The following is a 24,534-nucleotide window of genomic DNA, read 5'->3' as shown; positions in this document are numbered from 1 at the left end:
TGCTTCCATGACTGTAATCTTCTGTGGCTGATGCTGTCTGTTGATAGGTGGATGTATGGGTCCATGTCAGATGCTTGAGTTTTCAGAAACTCAAAATGAATATTGTTAGGATGCTAGCACAGTGTGCATCAGGGAATTTACCCTTTTCTCCAGTGTAGTAAGATCTCGGATGGCGGTGCAGCACCTACAAACATGTAGAAGGAAGGTACATGTTTGTTGTTTTTTGAACTTTGAGTTTTCAGAAACTCAATCATATCATCTCAACAAAATGAATTTCGAGTTTCTGAAAACTCAGATTTCTGACATACACACACATACACACACACACGTGTATATATATATATATATATATATATATATAAAATGTATTTTTTTTTTACATAAATGTCTGGAAGTGTGTGTGTGTATGTGTGTTTGTGTCTCTGTATATATGTGCATGGGTGTTTGAATGTGTGTGTGTGTGTGTGTGTGTGTGTGTGTGTGTGTGTGTGTGTGTGTGTGTGTGTGTGTGTGTGTGTTTGTGTGTGACTTTACAGAGGAGGGGTAGCTTTGCTAACATGATACATGGATACCTAGAGAAAATACTGCTGCTTTCAGGTCTGACAGTGCTAGTATTGGAGTCAAAGACATACCAATGAGCTGATAATGAGGTCTTTTTCATTGTGGCCATTGCTGTCATATAAATATATATATATATATATCCGCTGGTCGCCTGACTTGTCGTCTCTCTGAGAGTCGTCGCTGTTCTGACTTGTCGATGATGTTGTCAGTAGATCATATATATATATATATATATATATATATATATATACACACATATATATAATATATATAAATATATATCATAGCGAATTTTCCCATAATCATGGAAAATGACTTACCTACAGTAGACAATTTCCATGTGCAAAGAGCACTTTTTTGAACTCCATGGAATATTCTTCAGGCTACTTAAGTATTCCACTCACAGCAGGAATAAAATTAATTTAAGGAATCAAAGCTTCCAGTTATCTGTTAAGCTACCTTGCAGCAGGGAAATTCCTCATATGATTACAGTTAGCTAACTGAGAAACTGAGAATTATAGTTTTGTTTTGTTCTTCTAAACCTAACATACTCCTTTATTGCCTATATGTATATATGCACACACACACATATGTATGTGTGTGTGTGTGTGTGTGTGTGTGTGTGTATATATATATATATATATATATATATATATATATATATATATATATATATATATATATATATATATATTATATATAAACTATGTATATGTATACTGCAAGAAAAAAACAGCTAAGCTAGAGTTTTCACTGCATCATACCTTAAACCACAGTGGAGGCCCATGGGATATAAGTAAATGACCCATTAATGACATCAAGTGTTTCAGCTACGTGGCTTCTGAATGTCCATGGCTTTTTTTACTTTTTAAGTTTTTAAGTCTTTATGGTTACATTTAGGCCAATAAAGCCAGTCCCCACTAGCCGTAAATATTCATGTTTCAGACTTTTTATTGACCTCATCAGCACAGCATATGGGAATAGTTTGGCTATACTTGACAAACCAACTAGCTGATGCCCATAAAAATTAAGGTGCCTGCAAAACATTGCAATTAACATCCAAACCAAAGGGTAAAATGGACACACAGACGCACTGTTACTCAAGTGTTTTTATTTTTATATATATATATATATATATATATATATATATATATATATATATATATATATATATATAAAAAACACATCCTGCCAATGGTCTGTACACACGCATATCCTCTGGCAGGAGATACAAAAGCCTGCATTGTAAGACCACCAGACTAAAAACTCCATTAGACTGTTGAACTCTTTGGAAAAATTAACCATGACGTCTGTTACATAACTAGCCTATCAAGGGGTTTATTTTATGGATGTGCAATAACTAAGTGCAATACTAAGGTGGCTCACCTAGACACAGCAGGGCTATAAACTGTAATATACAAACTGTGCAATAATTCAGTCTATTCATAGATATGCTGCTACTGATTCAATTTTACTTTGACAATGTTACCTTCATATTGTTCCTTGTCTTCCTTGTCTCCTGTTCTGGGATGGGTGTGGGTTACTGCTGTCCTACTTTACTTACATATTGCTACTTTTTAAATTTCTACTGTGATATTTTTTTAATTTTTTTCTGTCTATGTATGCAACTGTTTTCTGCATTGAGAATGAAGCACTGTAAGTTCGTTCAGCTACACTGCTGTGTAGTTCTGAATGACAAGAAAGTTTTCTTTGACTTTGACTCTATATATATATATATATATATATATATATATATAGAGAGAGAGAGAGAGAGAGAGGGAGACTGAACCATGCTGTAGTTTGGAAAAAGGCCATATTCTCTTAATATAAATAGAGAGGCTATAAAACAAAGAAGTAGATATGTTTCCTTCTCACTAGAGAGTGAATTTTCATACAAAAAGTTAAAACACTAGACATTTGCTTGTCAGTATTAAGAGAGTATTTTGGTCAAGTGTACAAATTCCTGCTGGTTGCTAGTGAGAAGGTATCCAGAGGAGGCATGTGGCCTGTCAGTGTAGAGGAAGTGTTTGTTTAAGTGTAGAGACTCGTGATATGTGCTTCCTGGAGGATATACCTAAAGAGACCATGGAGCAAAGTAGGATACATCAGAAATTAAGTGGAGGATGACTTGAACATCGTTTGAGATTATATGAGACATTTAGTAGGAGACAAATATGAAGTGTTAACAGCTTTTTATATATATGATGTTTTTCTGCTGAAGAATTAAGGCTTAGAAGGATGAAGAGTAGAGAAGTGCTGCATGTGCCTCACTTGATTACTACCAAGCAAATAGTTATTTATTTTACTTAAACAGTAGACAGATAGATAGAAAGATCGACAGAGATGGATAGGTAGGTAGGTAGGTAGACAGATAGATAGATAGATAGATAGATAGATAGATAGATAGATAGATAGATAGATAGATAGATAGAAAGATAGACAGACTGGAACCCAAGGGTTTTTTTTTTTTACTTCCAGCCTGCATCAAAATAAGTAATGAAAAAGTAGTAGTAAAACACTGATAGTCGGGTATTAGGCATATTGTGATACAGTATAACAGCTCAGTAACTATAGATGCTGCACTGCACATAAACATACCAAATAAACTAAGATAATATAAATTAATGAACGTAATAATCGCTGAGAAGTAAAGCAGTACACTGAGATTAGGGTGACACTAGTTTAGCAAACCTTGGCCTTATACTGGAATCTTTGATTTATCTCAAAGGCGAACCATTTCCTTCATGCTGTGCGAATACTAATGTAAGGCAGTGTTCCACCAAAGGAAAACACACATATCAGCATACACATGGATAAGCATTCGGACAGTAGAGTCAAAAACGTATGCTTGACTGCAGTAGTTTCCCTCTCTAGAGGGCACTATATTATCTCCATGGTTCAAGATACATACAGAGGCATTGCAGATGTTATTTATCGATTTAAAACAAAGTGCCACATCTGTTATTTCAAAATTATGACTGGTACAAAACTAAAGAAACACTGATAGAATTCTTCATAACTTACAGAACATAGGTCTACTTTTCACCCATGGCTTAGATTATTGCATTCTGTAGTGACTGTTGCCTGAGTGCACCGTACAGTAGTACTGTATAAAGCGATAAGTAATTGATTAGGAACTTTTTCCAAATTGGGTGAAATTGTCTGCATGGAACTATTATCGATCTTGAATACCAACAGGTGAAATCTCATATATTAATTGTTGCCTGTCCATACAACAATACAATAAAACATATTTTACAGAGATGCATGTCTCCTAGTATTCTGTTAACATATACACTAACATATAGTTTGTTTATTTATTTATTTGCATTCATTTATGGGACAGATTGGCTAGTCCAAGGACACTTTTCAGCCATGATCATGGTACTAAGCACAAATACTGCACAGTCGATAATTAAACCAGAGACATATCTAGGGCAGGACAAACAAGGCAGCTACTCATACTACAAGCTCTTAAGAGGAACAATTAGGAGCTGTGGAGAGGGCAAAAGTGCAGTATCAGCATTAATTTATGAGGCTGCAGGTGATAAACCAGCTTGTTAAATGAAGGTATTTAGTAGTTTAGTGTGTTAGTAACTGTAGCAAAGAGGATGCATAACTTCCTCTACTTCAACCCATTTTTTTGGCCTTCAACATTTTATTGGGGGGAGTGGCAATTTGGGTACAGACCAGGATGCCATATGTCCAAGCTACTCTTCATGGAATTTATAAAAAATGCAAAGTCTGCATTCTTCAAGTATATTATAAAAGCATTTGCACTAGTACTATTCACAAATATAGTCTTAGTTAGGATAGCAGATACAACAACAGCTAACATGATTAATTGAGGGAAAGCGAAAGAAAAAATATGGCAAGGAATAGCAATAGAGTTGGAGTGCAGAAAAGGAAAGAGAATAAAGGTAAGCAACATTTGTAGATGTGTATAGGGTTTGGCACAGAGTAGCTGACGACTACAAGAGAGACACATTCAGATCTTCCTGTCTGAAGTAGTTACATTTGTAGGAGATTATGAGATGAGATTATAAGTATTTTCTAAATTCTGTGTGATCTGTTATCTGTCAAACAATGGCTCTCATTTCCAGTTCGTAGGAACTATTTTACTGAATAAGTGATTTGGACTTTTCTCCTATAAAAGAATGGGCCATGAAAGGTCAGTATGTTGTTAGTGGGTTTGTGGAGGTCACATGAAGATGATTTGATATTATATTTGTTAGCTAAATATAGACAGCTCCAGTTCTTGGTAAATTTAAAAGTGAAAGTTGACACTGTTGCATGTGCAGTGATGGGGAGCCAATTCACCTTTCAAAGTAAATTAAGGAGCCCCTTTTTAATGCAGTTGGGTTTCTCCTAAGTTCTCTGGTTAAGGAACCACTGATTCCACTAGCAATTACATTTAGTAGCTCTTAATTTCCCCCATGTAAACCAGATGTGTCTGCACACGTAAAAGTTATTTCTTGAAAAACTTATAAATGGTGACTATTACCTATGTAAAACAACTTTCTTGCTTAGTCTATAATTGTTAAGCCTTAATTATCTTGTATCCCATAAGGAGTGAGTTTTATTTAGGACTAGCACATCTTTTAACCCCATGGCTACAAGAGCAACAAACTGAGCCAGTAGTTATGTTATCAAAGTTTCAGTCTTAGCATTCTAATCTAATTATACAAGGAAAAAAAGGAGGTGCATAGGATCAAAAAGCAGATGATTGCATGTTCCTGTTTTTTTCTGTGTGAGATCATGATACAATGGTCAAATGTAGGAATTACTGAACAGAAAAAAAAGATGATTTTTTTCGACTTTTCTTTCTATGAGAGATTGTGATACAGTGGGGATCGAGGACTTTACCTTTCCCCCTCTGTATTGCAATCTTGGAGTTAGTATATATAGTTAGGAGGGGGTGTGGGTCGCAGGATGTATTGTGCCCTCTAAAAAAATATGATTATACTCTGTTTCCTTTTTTTATTGGTGACCAACTTTTTGAGAGTGATCATTTGCTGTGCAACAATGTAGTTGTCCAGTTTAGTATATGGCACTCATATGTATATGTATGTTCTTCCCTGGAGAGATCAGATCATCGGTCTGTCTCATTTGAAGTTTCTATCCTACTCAACCCCTTCCCAGCTGTAACCAGGCAAAAAAACCTCTCAAAACCTGACTACAACCTCCTAAGGAGGATATCAGTAGCTTCACACCACTGCCCCCCTCAGAGGATGTAGACATCTATGCTGAACAGTACGCCAATGCAGTATACAAACACCTGTACAATTGCATGGACTCAGCCATACCCAACAGAACTAAAGCCTGCTCCTCAAGGAAGAACAAACCTGTTTGATGGACATCCTCTATCAACAGGCTTTACAAAAGAAGGAAGAGACTGTTGTCCAAGGATAAAAGGGATTCCAAATTTGAAGAGCTTCCTCATTAACCTCAAAAAGCAAATTAAATCACAAGTGAAAACCTCCAAAGCCAATTATGAGTTGAAACTAGTCTCTGAAACAAAGGGAAACCACAAGTCTTTCTTCAGTTACATTAGGAGCCTGCATGGCTAAGCCCAGGGTAGTTCCAAATTAGTACTTAATGGTACCACTTAAACTGATCCTGCTGACTTAGCCAACCTACTAGCTAATAGGATCAGCACAAACTTCACCCCTCTATCCCCCCTGAAAAGCCCATTTGACATCCCTGATACTTGTCCCACACCTCACATCTCTGTAGATCAAGTGTTAAAGGTCCTATCCAAGGCAAAGAACACAGCATTCATGGGACCTGATAGTATCCCAGGGTGTATTCTGTACCATCTCCAGCAAGAAATAGCTTCACCATTGAACACCCTATTCAACCACAGCTTAATTACAGACTTCATTCCAGCAGAGTGGAGAACTGCCATTGTCATCCCTTACACAAAGGTGGTGCCACTACTGACCCTGGAAACTATCGCCCCATTAGCTTGACAAGTCTGATCTGTAAAGCCATGGAGCATATTATTATGGATCTCATAAACAAGGACATAGGCAATCACAAAGCATTTGACCCCACCCAATTCAGATTCGCCAGGGCAGATCTTGCCTATTGAACCTGGTTGACTTCTTTGAGGCTGTCACCAAGGCCCTGGATGTGAAAATGTCAGTACACACAGCTTACCTTCACTTGGCCAAGGCCTTTGACACAATCCTCCACTCAAGCATCATCGAGGAACGAACACAACTTGGCATAAATGATGTTCCCCAGGGATCTATCCTGGGACCCCTACTGTTTGCCATCTACTTCTCAGAGGTCCAGGCAAAGACAAAGGGCCTGATACTGACCAAGTTTGTGGATGACTGTAAGTTGGGTGCTGTCATTGACTCCCCAAATCATGGTAACATACCGCAAGAGGGTCTCACAGCTACAACTAACTAGTGCCAAAGTCGTGGCCTTAAATTAAATGCAAAAAAATGTATTATCATGTCATTCAGAAAAAACACGGCCCCTACTGATTACCACATTAATGGCAATCCCCTAAGCAGACAACCTGTGGTGAGAGACCTGGGCACTCAGGTTGACAACAATCTCACATTCGATCATCATGTGGTGGCAGTGGTCAGTAAAGCCTTTTACTTGGTTCATCTCATAAGTAGAGGGATTGCATCCAGAAAAAAGGAGGTTATTACCTCTCTGTACTACTCCCTCGTTAGGCCTATAATTGAGTATAATGCCGCATTTGGTATGTCCCTCTCCAAACACCTGCACCAACTGGGAAGGCCACAGAAGTACCCCACAAAGAGAATCCATGTACTCCAACATCTGTTCTATGTGGACAGGCTCAAATCACTATCACTCTACTTGGTAATCATACAGGTTGCTCAGAGGTGATCTGTGTTTTGCCTACAAGGCAATCTTGGATCCTGGCCTGCTAGAGATGCTCCATATCTGTAAGTCTAACTCCTCATGCATTACGTGCTCAATGGCCTAAATCTGATATGCGACATCAACAAAACCTGCTGGACAGACAGGTTTATCTCACAAAGGCTGCCCCATCTCTGGAATAGACTTCCGATACATGTCAAACAGAGTACCTCACTGACCCTTTTCAAGTGCAACCTTGATGAGTGGATGGAAAACCACAAACTTGTCCCAGGGTTCCACCTGTGTCCCTCATTGACAGAGGTGACAGGTGCTGACTGAGGGTTCTTTTTTGAGGATAAACTCTTGGCTAGGCTTGTAAAGGACCCAGGGCCATTAGCCTAGTAACCTCCTATGATCCTGTGTGTGTGTGTGTGTGTGTGTGTGTGTGTGTGTGTGTGTGTGTGTGTGTGTGTGTGTGTGTGTGTGTGTGTGTGTGTGTGTGTAGTGGTTACCAAAGACATTCACTTAAACATGGGGGAATACCATATCATGATGATATTTTTCAGGATGCGGGGATCTAACAGCCCTGGTTGCATCCTAGCTCTTGGCTCCAGAAATGCAGCTAACTATCACTCTGCTGTTATCCAGCCTGAAGAGGGTAGTATACCTATGCATAATTACAGAGTCACTTTTTACTAAAGCACTACCATGAGTGGACCTTAAGGGATCTGTGTTCACACCCCTGTAACTCTTACAGGTCTGTAGACTGACTATGGGCAGGCATGGTGAAGCTGGGTGTGTTGCTTTGATAACTGATGGTTGAGGCTTCATAGTCCTTAGCCTGTGAGGCCTGGGCAGTTATCACTTAACAACCATAGAGTAAAATGGTATAGAAGAGGTTCTCCATACTGGTGTGTGTGTGTGTGTGTGTGTGTGTGTGTGTGTGTGTGTGTGTGTGTGTGTGTGTGTCTTGTGCTTACTAAATGGGGTTTAAGGTGAGAGAGTAACCTCCAAGTACAATAAATACTTACATCTCTTGCATACTGAATAATTGTGAAGCAGTAATAACGTTTTTTGCGAAACATTGGGCAGTTGCTACATTGTCTCAAAAATAGCCGTGTTATATTAATAACTATGTAATTTATTGTCTCTCAGTGCAAAAGTTCTAGTATCTGTGCTACATTATTGATGATGCATTAGGATATATACTTTACAAAAATTATGTTTATGCTGCAACTCATGGAAAGGGGGCAGGAGTCTGGATGAAGTGTACATTTCCAGAAATCCTTCTCTACAGTATTATAGGAGTGTTAAATGTATATTTTATGTGTAGGTTACCATTTATGTGTGCTGCTCTTAGAGCTGGAAAGCTTTGGCTCGCTGTATAAGAGTATTAATTCAATGAGCAGTACTACACTGGCAGTCATCTCACCTCCTCTTGTCCTTGTTTCAAATCTTGAATAATTGTGTAAGAAAATCTTTTGTTATAGATTAGAGTTACAGTTATGTTATGAAATCATTGCTGCACTACAAGTTCGTATATTTTAATGCTATTTTCTGGATCTATGCTAAATCTGCTTCTGAAAATCAGTGTCAATTCCATCAGGTACAATTGAGCTATGATATATTACTTGCATGCAGACATTTCATGAAGAATTCAGTGTTTGAAGATAGTGGACTTTACTGAATTCTCTGCACTGACATATTTCTTCTGTATTTTCAGAGGACAAAGTCTGGACCATAGTGTCCCATGATTTGCAGCAGCAGTCTCCAGTGCTGAGTTCAGGTCCGCAGAAGCGCTTTGCATTACTTCTGAATTACAGTGCCTCCATGGATCAGATTTCTGCCATTGCTGAGAGTGCTGAGTACTGTGAACAGTACATTTCATATGCCTGTAGGATGTCAAAGCTCCTTAATACTCCAGGTAGGCTGTGATGCATGGTCTTGTTGTTATGAACATGGAAATCACTCATTTCTTTGACTATACTCTACTGAAAAGGATTGTATGATGTTCTAATCAAATTATAAACTCCAACGACAGCAAGGCATTTCCTGAGTGAAAGTATTTCCCAAGCTGAACTGATTTTATGACATAATACAGAAGAAGAATGTTTCCTATGAGTAAATTTCTCTTTCAACAATGGCATATGTTGTCACTATTATCTGTGAAGTCTGAGTTCTGCTATTCTTTGCTGAAAAGAGGATATTTGTCAGCCCAGTCAAATGTTCTCAGTAGACAAATGTATAGATTATGTTGAATGGGATGTTTCAGTAATTATCCCAAGTCATTTCATAAGGGTTCTTAAGATTTCTAGTACTCATTGCAGTGAATCTGAATGAAAGGAGCACTTTTCTTGTAGATTTTGGATTTTGTGGGCACTTTTCAGATTGTATCTTTTTCATGCCTTTTATGCTTTTGGTTGTAGATGATTGGTGCAACCATAGGAGTACATTTGGCTTACATGATTGAAATGGTAGCAGTTTGATGTATTTTGTAAGAAAGTACATATTCTGTAAGAACATGACATGTTTAATTTAAAATTAATAGAAGTATCTATTTTCAGAGCAACTCAATTATTTTATGATCTGTGTGTGAGCACTAGTGAGCTAAGATTAAAGGGATTTGAATTATTGATGGTTCCAAGTATTACAGACTCGTATGCAGCTGAGTTCTCTGCTATTTGAATGGTATGTTTTATACAGTAATTGTTACCTTAATTCATATTTTGTTGTCACTGTGTCTTTTCTACCATGTAGTTTTCTTTGTTACCATGTTATAAATGTGGAGTTGCCCAAGATTTGTTTGGAGGCTATATAATATTTTTATACAAAGTGTTTACTTTGCTTCTTCAGATTGTCAAGTTTAACCAAAGTTGGTTCTACTTAAGCGAATCCAGTATCTAACAGAACATTCTGCTATCTTTCTTTTTTTACATAAAAGTCTTTTTTGCACGACATGTGTGAATAAAAATGAATATGGTATTTCAATAATAATCAACAAGGCACAATTTATATATGATTAATTATATTGGCAATATATTTATTGTACATCAATATACAAGCAAGTTGCAACATAAACTCAAAATCATTTCCAGTAAGACTAATTATGAACTTAACCATAATGACATCTTATTAACATAAGGCTGGAGAAACAATTGAAATATTGAAATGTATATGATTATGCTTTGGTTCCTGCCTCTCTCTGCCTTCTTTCTTTCTGTCTTTTTACAATACATCACCAGTTGTTAGCTACAGCATATAATTAGTTAGAAAAACTGAGGTACGAAGCATGTTTCGTTCTGATTACTTTAACAGTGCTAGGGTTTGAGATATAAAATCATACAGTTAATGTATCAATGCCACTTGAGGTTAATGTCATACATTTGACCATTTTCTAGATATATACCTCTTCTAAGTATTGTCCATTCTAGGGAAATAACATTAATATACCTGCTGTACGTCTGTCTGTATGCTTGTTTAAATATCTTCTATATAATAAAATTGCAGTCAACTTGGTAAAAAAATAAGTAAGTATTTTAATGCAGATTGTATAAAAACGGTACACTTTTGGATGGATTGTCAAGAGCAAATTGAAAATTATGAAATGGAAAAGGAAATGAATATACACAAGGAAGGACAACGAGAGGCAGGGGAAAATGGTAAAGAAGAAACTGTAGAATAATGAAAAAATGGAGGCGAAAAATGAGCAGAGCGAGTGCATGCAGGAAGCGACGTCAGGAGAAGGCAATTGATACTAATAATTTTTAATTTCTAGCCAGTGAGAAATCTGATTCTGACAATCAATTATTGATTGTACATAAACTCAGGAAATAGATTCAGTTGGGGAAAAGAGTAAAAATAAGAAAATTATACCAAATGGTGTGCTTAATATGATGAGGATGTCATTCTCTTAGAAGATGTACGATTTCTGAAAAAATGAAGAAAGACTGCAAATAACAAAATTGTGGGGTAGAAATATAATATGGAACTTAGAAAGTGAACATTGTTCAAAAGTGAGTGTTTTGTTTAAAAAAAAAGAGCAGTAAAAACATTACATGTAACAGTCTTAAGGATGGGAAGGTTAAATGTTACGGATGTGAGCTGGAGAAAACATGTTTATAGAATTATAGCATTATGTGCATATATCGCTAGCAATGAAAGAGATAATCTGTTTCATCAAATATTAGACTATGCAATGATTAACATGAAGATTATAATTGCAGAGACTTTAGTTGTGATATAAGGAGAAAATTAAAATGTAAAAAGAAATGGAAAGGTATAAAAAACACAGGAAGGTATAAAATGTGGTAAATTTGCTGTGAGGAACAAAAGTCAACGTACTTATAGAAGGGGCACTTGGATCTAAAGCTGATTATTTTGTATTATCAGAAGGCTTTTGGGGTCGCAGATCGTGATACAGTTGTGACAGGTTTTTCAGACCATTTAGCAATATGGATTGAGGTGTTACAAGGAAGGCAGTACATCAAAACAGGAAAGGGAATAAAAAAAAAAATGAGAAATTATGTGATATAATTGGAGAGTGGGAAGTATTGCAGTTATGGAAAGATCATATAACCAAGAAGGGCTTTTATAAAAATTGGTCTGAATGGTGGATTAAGTTTAAAAAGAAGTATAAAAAGTGTTTTTTTTTCAATGTCAGGATGATCTAAGAAATGAAGGGAAGGTGAAGTAAGAGAAAATTTATAAAAATGCATTAGAGAATTTAGAGAATAATACAAGAGAGTACTATGATATGGAAGAAGAAATATAGAAGAAGAAACATATAAAATAAATTGAGAAAAAAATCAAGCCATTACTGTTTAGGCAGATATATTATTTACAAGGGAGAAGGGAGGAGGTATCTGCATATTTGGGTAAAACAGTAAAGAAGGATATTATCATAATGGGAGAAATTAAAAAGGTAAAAGAAGAGGTAGAAATAACACAAGAGCAAATTATGAGTATTGTAGTACAGCATGTGGAAAATATCAGTGAGTAAAAATAAGGAAAATAAGACAGAATGGAAAGAAACAAAAAAAAATGCTAAAGAAGTTAATGAAGAATTTAATAATATACTTAGGAAAGTAAATGCTGATTCAGTATCAGGCCCAGATGGCATAGGGTATGGAATGTGCAAGAAATTCATGGATTGGCAAAGACTGTATTTTGTAGATGTACTGAATGAATGGTTGAAGGATGGGTTTGTTTATGAAGAATTATGTACAGGGATATTAAAATTTATATGGAAAAAAAGATGAGAAGAATGAAATAAAACATCAAGACTCATCACACTAAATAACACACATTACAAATTTTTAAGAGAATAATATAAAAGAGGCTGGAAGGATGGATGAGGAATAGTATGGAAAAAAGTATATAATGCATAAAAGATAAAGAATATCAAGAAACGTTATTTGTTGTGAGAAAATTGTGGATGATATTATAGGTAAATGGGATGATGTGAACTTATGGTAGGTGATATCAGCAAGGCATTTGATACAGTAGAACATAATGCTTTGTGAGATGTTATAGAAAAGTATGGACTCGATAACAGAATTGGGAGACTGTGCATGTCAGCATATAAAAATAATAGAGCACCAGTCTTAGTGGATGGGTGGCTGAGTAAAGAAGTACGTATGAAGTGAGGTATAAGACAAGGATGCCCAACAAGTGAAATATTGTTTGTACTGGTAATGAATGTGATAGTGAGTGAAGTAGCTTATAAAATGAAAGTGCTGGATATGTGATGCAAAAGGAGGTGATGATTCCAGTAGTTTTGACACACAAACACAGATGATCTAGTTGTAGCTGCTAAGAACAAATATGGATGATGGAAGTGTTGGATAGTCTGAATGGATTTTTAAAGGAAATGAGAATGTCCTTGGATAATGATAAAAGTAGGAGGTTAGGTGATGTGGTCTAAATGGGGGGCGTATTTTTGAATGAATGAAGTATCTTTGCTGTGAATAAAGTTTGGGAAAAATTATGTAGTTATGCAACATGGGGGTTTGATAAAACAAATTAAAGAAATATGCCTTCCGTGGAGGATGTACAAATTAGCAATCAGGAAAAAGGTTTATCTGATTAATTTGGTATTAATAGAAAATGGCATATATTTCAAATGTTTATATGATCCCAGAAAAATATGAAAAGGAAGTTGTACATCTGGAGTTTTCTTTCTCATGGGGTTCAGTATTAAACCCAATGAAAAGAAGTGCATTGTAGATGAATGAAGATAAAGGGGGATTAAGGTTACTAAATCCAAGTGTTTATTTGGATCTGTATATCAGCTCATCAAAAAATACATTGCCAAAACCCATATGGTTGAGACCACATGGTCAATAATGCAGTTAATTGAAAAAATAACATAAAGCCACACAACACCTGCCAACAACACAAATAATGCTTTTTATACTGGAAGATATCCGCCTTGTACCTCCCACACTCCTTGCTAATTATTTATACCAACTCCAAGATTTTCCTACAATGGGAAGAGGGCAAATTCCCTAATCCCTACTGTACCAAGATCTCAGTCAGAACAGTTTGATGAACTAAAATGTCAGCCATATAGTTCTGACCATATGGGCTTCGAAAATTTGGCCTTTCGACACATTGAGATAGACCCATTTATTGTGCTTCATTAAACTTGTATAAAGTATTGAAGTGGGTAAAAGAAGAAAATGAGGATGTGATATTAAGAATGTTTTAAATAGAGCTACAAACGATTTGGGAGATGAGAATAAGGAAAAGAGAAAACACAATATGGAAATAAAATATTACAAATCATCAAGAAAAATACTAACATTAAAATAAAAAAATAATGACATATAGAAAGAGATAGAAGGCTGTGGTATAATAATGTGAGAAAATAATATTATTATTATGTAAATCATTGGGATATTCTACCAGAAGAAGTTATTAAAGCCATTAAAGTAAGGAAAATGTGATGTACCATGATTGTAATATCTCAGGAATTCCTCTAGAGACTCGTTTTAAATAAGTTACCAGTGAAGGGGAATATGCCATATAAAACAAAAGTTTTAGAGTATTTTTATTTTGTAGGGAGGAAGACACAACAGAGCATTTTTTTAAATGTAAATAAGTGGTGAAACTCTGGACAAAAACTGTGTGAAGATGTTTTTTGCGAATATTAATGACATAAACATTATTGAAATTAATATGATTATGCATGGATGTTATAAGAATAAGAAGATGAATATATGAGAAGAGTAGATTATTTTATGTAATATGGGTTTTTTGGAATGAAATACTGAATGAAATTTTGACTACTAGGATTAGAAGATACAACCTTCTGTGTGGCTGTTGATAGGGCCAATGGAAGCAATTAATTTGAATGACTCTTAATTTCAAAATTTAATTTGATTCTAAGGAAGCCACGGTGGTGCAGCGGTAGCATTGTTGGCTGACAGCAAGAGGTTCTCCTGCTCGATTCTCGGCTGGATGCCTTCTGTGTGGAGTCTGCATGTCCTCCCCACAGTCGAATGGCATTCGAAAGACGTGCGTAAATGGGCGTGCCTTCGCTGAAGGTTGGGCATTGGGCTGGCAACTTGGCACCATAAAAATCTACTGCCAATTATTAGCAGACTGGAGTTCCGCTGTGGCGACCCCTAACCGGGAAAAGCTGAAAAGACAAACAATTTTGATTCTAAGGAAATTAAAACCATTGTGACTAGGAATTAGAATATATTGAAGTCCATCCCAGACTTGTTCACCTTTGTAGGTACCACTCTTATACTTTAAGAATAGTTTTGAGTCAAATACAAATCATAATTTTTTCAGGGGTGCAGTTAAAAGCACAAGAATGTGGAACCTGTAACCACTAAGGGTATATATTGGAAAAGAACTATTTAATTATTTAGTAACATCCTACACTCCACAATTTATCTTAAAAATGGTAACTGTGGGCCATTTGGCATTTTTTTTTAAATAGAACATCAATAATGCCTTGTTTCAGTACTCTCAAGAATACCCCATTTTAAGAAGTTGTTGGCATCATGGAGAAAGTTGGAAGAGCCCCTAGTGGAGGTATATGGGAATCCATTATTGAATATAAGGAAGGCATCTGGCAAGTAAGACTCATTGCATTTACAATCCTAGTGAAAAATTATGTTATCTCAATTTTGCTAATATATTGAGTTACTAAGCTCTAATTTATTTTAGAAATATTTATGTACTCTTATCTAATCATATTTCATTGTATAGAATATGTTTTTTAGGTGAAATGTACTTACTGCATTTGACTTGTCTTGCTACTTTAATTTAAACTTCAACTTCCTATTATGCACTTTTTATTTATCTTGAATAACCTTTTACGTAGGAATGTGCATATATATATATATATATATATATATATATATATATATATATATATATACATATATATATATACACACACACACACACACACACACACACACACATATAGAGTAGTAATATATATGTATATGTATATATAGGTGTTAAGCATTGGATCAAACATCCAATGCCCAGACACACAATAGGTTGACACCATTTGGCTGACAGAGATAGCAGGTCAAAAGGTATGTGAGATCAGCAGTCTCCAAATAGAGGTATATTTCTTTTCTCCAGAGATTGTACAATCTCTGTATTAGTATATATAATTAATAGGGGGTGTGGTAGGTGCAGGTGGACCTGTGTATCATGTACAAGGCATCACTGGACCCAGTACTGATGGATTTACTGCACATCAGCAAGTTAATGGCATCAAAAATACTTGGTCTAGGGATCTAAACCTCTTCTGCAACATCAACAGAATGGCTTGAAGGGGCAGGTACATCCCTCTTATGAAACTGCTGCTCTGGAATTGACTCCCCATCCACATAAAACCAAGTGTATCTCTGTCCGCACTGAAGAGCAACTCGCATCTATGGAGAGGAAACAGAAAATTACCCCAGGACTGCCCTCTGTATTACTAATGGACAGAGGTGCCTAAGTGCATTATTTCTCATGCATGTCTCCCCTTAAATCATCTCCTTACGGGTAGTTTGTAATTATCGACCAAGAGATGGATAAGGCCATTCCTAAGCAAATGGATTAGTTTAATCTGAGCATCAAAAGGGAAATTGACTAGGCTTAAAATGGTCTGGAAGAGCAGCTAGCCAGTTATTACCTATGAACCTATAAGATGCTTACCTATGAACCTATAAGACAGGTCTTGTATTTCAGAGGCGGAAGCTGCACTGAGCTTCACTTACATTGTGGAACCAGATGTAGCTACAACACTGAAGCATTAAGACAGCAGTAGGGATACAAATGTGTGTGATAATTTAAGTGGATAAACATTTCCAGTTATATAAAGGAAAATTATTTTATTCTGTAATAGCTCTGATTTGAAGAGGTGATTTTTAAGAAGACTAAAGCATCAGCTCCTTTATTATGTTCTTTGATAGTGAAGTCCCCTTTGCCCTTAAGCTGAAACTATTATTTCCAAAATATTCAAAGACAAAAATTAAACTCTGATAATATTAACTGCAATTATAGACATATGCAACTGGTGCAGCGGTTAGCGTTGTCGCCTCACAGCAAGAGGTTCTCTGATTCGATCCTCGGCTGGGGTGCCTTCTGTGCAGAGTCTGCATGTCCTCCCTGTGGTCGCCTGAGTTTCCTCCGCATGCTCCGATTTCCTCCCACATCCCAAAGACATGCTGTAGGTGGATTGGACACTCTAAATTGGCCCCAGGCGTGAGTGTGTGTGCGTGTGTGTGTGTGTGCGCGTGTGTGTGTGTGTGTGTGTGTGTGTGTGTGTGTGTGTGTATATATATACCTTCCTTGGAAGGTTGGTCGCTGGGCTGGCAACTCAACACCGTAAAACTTTACTGCCAATCATGAGCGGACAGCTGATCTGCTGTGGCAACCCCAAACCGGGAAAAGCCGAAAGAAGAAGAACAAGAAAGAAGATAGACATATGCAACTGTGCATGATTTCTCTGGGTAATAGAAGGTTATTATGAATTGCAAGATATTAAATGAGTTTACAGAAGTGACATCAGGAGATGCTGCTTCCTTAAGAGTCACTAAGGTAAAGGATTCATTCTCTTTCACCTTTTTTTCTCTTATTCTTACTTAAAAAGAAAATAGCCAAAAGTAAAATAGGTGAGTTAAAGGTTTTGAACAGACTGTCAGGATTCAGGAAAAGAATTGTTATCTGGTATCTGTTATACACAGGCTTGTCTTTTTTATTGTATAAGGAACAGATCATTAAATACTGAAATATTAACTTTTAGGTTTTTGTCTTAGCTTCTGTGAATCTATATGAAAGTACAGTTTCCTAGGCAGGAAAGTGCTTCCCATGATATGAAGGAGAATAGCAGACTGAAGCAAGGTTTGCCAGTGAAATCTAAAGATGGGAGTTATATAAGCACAAAGCTACAACTGATATCATATAGAACATATTCTGGGCATAAGGCACCATTAAAGGATATAAGATAGCAACAAACAAGTGGATGAATGTGGGCTGCATTTTGTGTTCTTAATAATTCTTCACAGTCATTTAAATATATAAAATAAGGACCAGATGAAGGTGTTAAAGACAACAGTTGCAAGAGCCTTTAAATTAAAAATGTCTTAATTATTTAGCTCATTGTTAAAGTTCCAAGCCAAATAAGGGTTAATTACCCCTTTATGACTCCAGTACACTAAATGTCAAAATAAATAAATGATTCTATGATTGTTGTTATTATTATTATTCACTGATGAGCCTAAAATTAGTCAGTATTGATCAATGCACTGCCCCTGTCAACAAATATAAAATAATATGTAAGAGTTTCATATGCAGTAACAGAATTCATAAAAGAAAAGGCCTTGTAAACACAGAAAAAGCTGATAGAATCAAAAGAAAAAAGTGAGTGTGCTTGTGTGTGCATAAAGTTCTTTCAGCAACATAAAGGGAGAAAATTATATCTGCAAAACAGAAAACCCATTACAACAAATGTTCTTCTAAATGTTAATTCCAGTTTCCTTTGAAATGTCCTTTGACAAGGTTTTCTTTAATAGTTTCACAAAGATTCAATTTGCAATTTTCCCTTTTTTGTGTGGCATCTATAGTAGCATCTGGGATTCTGGCAGAAATAACTGTATCTGGGAATTTGTAAACACATTAGCCTGTGGCCATTTTGCTGTCCAATATTTTCATTACCTTGTAATCCACAAATATCACACAGTTATTGTTATATTACCTAGAAACATATTATTTTATCTAAGAATACAGTTTCTATCAATATGTGAAAGAAATTGGACCTTTCTTCTATTAAAGACTGAATCCAGTAACTCAATATCTGAGTAACTGTGTATAAAAAATATGAGACATAAAATATTGCTAACGTCTATAGTTGTTTCAAATCTGGTGCATTGAAGTATCATAACTATTACAAATGCAATCCATTGATGATTTCACAAACATAAATTAAATTATACTAGAAACAATTTGTTAATTTTAATAAGCAAACAGATGTTATAGATTAAAAGAGAAAATTGCTATGGTTATGAATTAGACTAAGTGTATTTAACATTTTAGGAAAAGATCTGTGACATGAAAAAAATAAATATTCACAGCAATTTTAGTGACAAATAAAATAAAATTATAATAATGCTATATATATTATTCTGGTGTGGTAATGCCATCGAAACTAGTGCCGTATGCTATTGTGTCATTTAGGTCAGACTTTACAAACATTCACTGTACCAGTTTATTAGAACATAAGACTTTACACATTGCATCAGTCAGAAAAGAGAATGCTCTGATAATCAACCTTTTGTTCTAGAACATTGTGAAGCTTTTCAATTTGTTCTAGAACAAAAGAAAAACAGTGATAAGAGCAGGCAGTTGTACCTGTCAGGGAAACCTGGTGTATTACCCATGCAGGTAGGTTTCACAATGTGTATGGACAGAGTTAGAAAACAGGCTTGAAGAGCACATGCAGAGTATGCATTTACTGCAGCGGCTACAGTTATCATCAGTCATAAACTAGTCACATCATATTTGTCATACGTTCTGTACGATGGAATTGCTGAATATCTAAAATGGTATTTTATTTCATATAACTTTGTTAACCAGGTAAGTGAACTGGTCCTGGTCCAAAGACAACTTTCAGCCATGATCTTAGCCAAGAGGCAGTAACAACTATTCAGAACGAGAGACTACAAATGGCTCACAAAAATGTTTAAAAACAGAGTATATCTCAGTTACTTTTCAAACCAATGGTTTTATCAGTTTGCATTGTAACCAGTTTTGCTATTCAATACCTACCACAGTTATGCTTTTATATGAATATCGTTGAATGAAATAATTACATTCTTTTAAAGGATACTAGCATTATTATAACTCATTTACTACTATGGCTGTGCTTTTACACAAATCTTAGTTATACAAATCATTTCATTATATACAGTTTCACTATTTTATTGTCAATATTTACACTGCTCACATAACTATCGCCATTTATCATTATATTTGCATATTGCTGAGTATAATGGGTTTTTTGGTAGGCTAGTTTGAGTGCTAGTTCAATTGATCTAACCTGATTCCCAATACAATTACAATTATATTGCAAGTGAGGTTTTGTGATGTTTTGTGTTGTTGAAAGAGTCACTTGCTAGCTTTTTGTATTTTGTCTAAAAAAGCATTCCAGATTATAAGGCATGTTTGTGTATTGTGGACTTTGCAGTTGCATGGTATCTTAACTTCTAAAGTTGTACTGGGGCTTCTGTCTATAAAAAGGTTTTTAAAACTGCACTGTTATGTATATTTAATATATTATAGACTAGAGTATTTAGTAAAAAAATGCATTCTTTCCTCAACTGATAACCATTTGGTTTTCTGAAATAAAACCAACCATAAACCCACAGCTATTCTTAAAACAGGTATAAAAATCAGCAAAACTAAAAACACAAACACCCGAGGCAGAACAGCAGTAGTAGTTAAGAATTGTATTCATTGCTTTAGTTTGTACTAAATGTGAAGTACGTCAGAGTAAAATCAAGGAAATACAAATATTTAAAACTTCCTGTATCAATCACATGACCAGTTACCATTGCCATTTAAAGTATCATAAACTTTATAAAAATCTATTTGAAAAATGCATGGAAATGGCAAAATATACTAAATACAGTTGTACTTCTTTAACCTACTATTAGTTAAAACACTTTTAATATTAATAATTTCATTCAAGCCAGGACTACAGTTTACTTTTACTCTTCCTTGTCATTCAGTTTTCTTTTTCTTTAGCTTATCTCTAAAATTGACCCCTCTCAAGTCTACAACCTGATAATCACTCACAAAACTAAAAGTTTTCTTATAAGTAAAATTTGGTTTGTCACCTGTAATTCATGCAGGTTGATCAGTACCTTGAACTACTTTTCAGTTTTTAGGAATTATATCTCTAGAACTACTAGTATTTGTAGTCACATCCATAAAAAAAGGCAACTTTCAAAAATATTATGATTATTAATATTAAAACTAATATTAATTAAACCATCATTTAAAATAGGTGAAAAGGACATATTTCTCATAGACATCATTTCTTTATCACTATTCAAGATCTTTTAACCTATAATCCTTCTCTTTGAACATCCATACAATAAACTTCATTTCCATTTCAAGCTCTTCATCTGAGGTGATCAGTGTAGAAGCTCTGATAAACTCACTCATTAGAATGTTCTGCTTAATATGTAAGGGATGATTATTAGAACAGTGTACATCATTATTATTAAGTATTTTTTTCCCTGTGAATGTTGCTATAAAAGCATTTGTTTCCTACATCCATGGTAACATCCACATCTGAAAAAACTCACTTGGGTGCTGACTTATGCTATTGTGGATTTAAAAAAAACTTAATTTAAGAATTACTTTTTATAAAAAAAGCATAACAATCTTCCTTGGTAGCACTTACAATGAAAAATAAATTATCCACAAACCTTTTAAAATGTGACTATGTAGAAATGAGAAGATTCATTTAAATAACTTAATTCCCGCCAACATAATGCTAGACTGCCAAGAGCAGGAGCAACAGCAGAACCCATGGCAGCCCCCTAGATTTGCTGATATAATTTAAAATAAAAAAACTGCAGAATCAGTTTTAATAATGTGCAGTAACAATTAATCTTGTTAATATCCTAATTATTATATATGTGTAAGTGCTGTGTGATTAAAATCATTCCCATCATTCTATGGTATTGTAATGAGATATGTCTCACTGCCTGAAAATATGTAGGAATGTAATTTATTAAAAAACTCTTGCCATCATTCAAAAAAGAAAGCAATTTTTGTGCAAAATGACTTCAAATATAGTCCATAAAAATGTATATACCTTCAGTTGCTCTCCTTGCTCCTGAAACTGTTGCACTAAAGGAAAAATTGTACTACTTTTATGTATTTTAGGAACGCCAGGGAGGGTTATAATAATAATAACGATAGTCAAAAATTAAAAATTCATATGTCTGCATATCAGTAACAGCATTAAGTAACATTATTATGCAAAATGTGTTTCAAAGAAATATATTTTCGGTAAATATGCACTTTGCTGGCCTCTTAATATTCTTTAGGATCAGATAATTTTTCTAGAGCACCTGTATAGTGACAATTATAAATAAAGGCAAGACATTCCCCTTTATCTGCTTTCATGAGGCAACGATTGTTCTTTTCCCTAACCCTCTCCGTAGCTTCCTTATCATCAGTATTCGTATTGTAATGTGAAAAAGCTATTTTGTTGTTTTATAACACGACAATATGAATTTCATAAAAAAATATTATTCTCATAAACAATATCACTCATAAACAATATCATTTTCATAAACATTCTAAACAGTATCATTTTCATAAAAGATATGAAAAATGTCCTACATAAACATGCATTACATTGTACTGAGTGGAAAATGTTTTTTTTTTTTTTATTTGTGGTCGATTTTCATAGAGCAGACTTGAAAGGAGGTAATTTTAGAGCTAAGATGGAAATAAAGGAGAGTGCATGGCAATTAAGATTAAAAGCAGACTGCAGTCCCAGCTTGAATGAAACTATTAATATCAATTGCAGTTCAACTAATAAAAGATTAAAGAATTACAAAGCATATTTAGTCATTTTTTGTATTCATTAATTATATTTTTTATAATGTGTATGATACTTTAAATATAATTTTTGACTGGTTTTAACATGATTAAAAATGTAGTGGATACAGGAAATTTTAAATACTTGCATTTCCTTGTTGTTTTTATTCTGATAAAGTTTGTTTTTTTTAGTACAAATGAAAGAACTAAATAAAGTTCTTAAATGCTACTACTGCTCTGGCCCTGGTGTTTGTGGATTTGGTTTTCTGCATTGTATCACTGTGATGTTACCTCTTACAGGTTAAATGAATAGATATGAATATTTTCTTCTCAGCTGTTTGAAAGGCTGCAATATTTTGCTCAGATTATTCAACAGATTAGTGGTCTTTACCATACTTAAGGCATTAATTGAGAACCTTTTTAGTTATTGATGCTTGAGCTTGAGGTGGGTGGTTCTGTAAGACAGTTGCTCTAGAACATTGTCAGCCTGGTGTTCTACATGTCTGGCAGAGAGGCAAGTGCAGTTGTGTAAGTAAACCTGCCATAACTGTAGATGTTCATATGATCATTAGGTATATAGGTTATGTCCTGACAAGGACTTAATGGCCAGCCAGCTTCTATAACTTTAGGACACCTTCCATGTGCCCAGACTGTTTTCTTCAGCTGAGATGACTAAAAGTTAGGTTTGGGTGCAAGCCCTACAGAGCTTTTATGCCAAAAGAGAGAGAAAGGCTAAAGCCCTGACAAGGACAATGCTAAGAAAATACTACCAATAAATATTCACACACTGGTATCAAAACAAAGAAAGAACAAAGGGATGGAGAGCTGGAAGGACTGGCTACTGCAGCAGTGATGACTTCAACATCAGTTTACTTATGCTACTGTACTATAGATCCAAGTTGTGCAGTGGTGATGGACATGGATGAACTTTGTTTTATGAGGATGTGGAGTCTGTTTCAAAGTAGTGGTATCCTCTGAGAGATATAACTATCACTTTAAGCCATTCTGTTGATATTGCAGAAGACTTTTTGGTAACTAGACAGTATTTCTGATGCAATTTGACTTGCTGATATGCAGGAAATCCATCGGTACTCAATTGGAGGATGCCTTGTATGCCAGACACAGGTCACCTCTTAGCAGATTGTAAGATACTGAGTATAGTGACAGGGTTTTGAGTCAGTCCATGTAGAACATGTTGTTTAGATCTTGTATCCTTTTAGTAAGGTATCTCCTTGAGCATTGAAGTTGGTCCATGTGTCTGGGCAGATACATGCCAAAGGAGGTATTATAATTAATGATTGGCCTAATGAGGGCTGATTAAAGGTGGACACTGGCATCTCTAGATCTAGACACAATCATTTTGTTTATAAGCTATGTGATATGCAAGGACTTTCTTACAATGATGGATGCAGGTTGCTCAAAAGTTAAGTCACTGTGCAATTATGTTCCCAAATCCCAAACAGTCCAGTAAACTCTTAAGGGTGCATTATCAATATACCCTGGGGTTGATGACTTCCCAAAGGATACAGTAATGCATTTTTTGGCATTTAGTTTCAGTGTTTGATTTTTGAACCAGGTATTTATTTGGAACAATCCTTCTTGCAGCATGGCTAAGTCATCTGGGGATTCAATGACTGCACCTAGCTTGCAGTCATCTGTAAACTTAGTCAGCTAGAGCCTTTTGTTATTGGCTTTTAGTTCAGAAAAGTAGATGCCAAACAGGAGAGTTTCCAGCACAAACCCTGTGCTTTCTGCTTGCTTTCACAAGAAATGAACAAGTGATCAAAAGTTTTGAGAAAGTTTGTTTTGTAATAATAGTACTTGAATTATGTTTGGATATCCAAGATATGAGGTAAACTGTCATTCATGTTTACATTTTTTAAAGAAAGTAAGATGGATAGCTTGGCTTAAAATAAACTTGGATACCACTTTAAGCATAAAAAAGGATTAGTTCTCAAAAGAAAACATATCTTTGTGAAAAATGAGATAAGGTCGACCCACCATAACAGTTTGCAACTCAGTCTTATTGCAGACTTCAACACAAAGAAT

At 35.2% G+C, this 24,534-nt stretch overlaps 1 protein-coding gene across 1 annotated transcript in view; it reads left to right on the top strand.

The window, feature by feature from the left end:
• The window catches only part of CNTNAP2 (contactin associated protein 2), a 7,772,136-nt gene that overhangs the window by 4,568,550 nt on the left and 3,179,052 nt on the right, over positions 1–24,534 (top strand). Inside the window, exon 12 of the mRNA XM_044064985.1 lies at positions 9,131–9,331. Within this exon, the coding sequence (XP_043920920.1) occupies positions 9,131–9,331 (201 nt within the window). The remainder of the gene's footprint in view (positions 1–9,130; positions 9,332–24,534) is intronic.

Source organism: Protopterus annectens, chromosome 3.part0 (genome assembly GCF_019279795.1).
Source record: "Protopterus annectens isolate FY-2018-M chromosome 3.part0, PAN1.0, whole genome shotgun sequence".
Lineage (NCBI taxonomy): Eukaryota > Metazoa > Chordata > Ceratodontiformes > Protopteridae > Protopterus > Protopterus annectens.
Note: the sequence above shows the minus strand (reverse complement) of the source record. Positions and strands in the feature narration are given on the sequence as shown.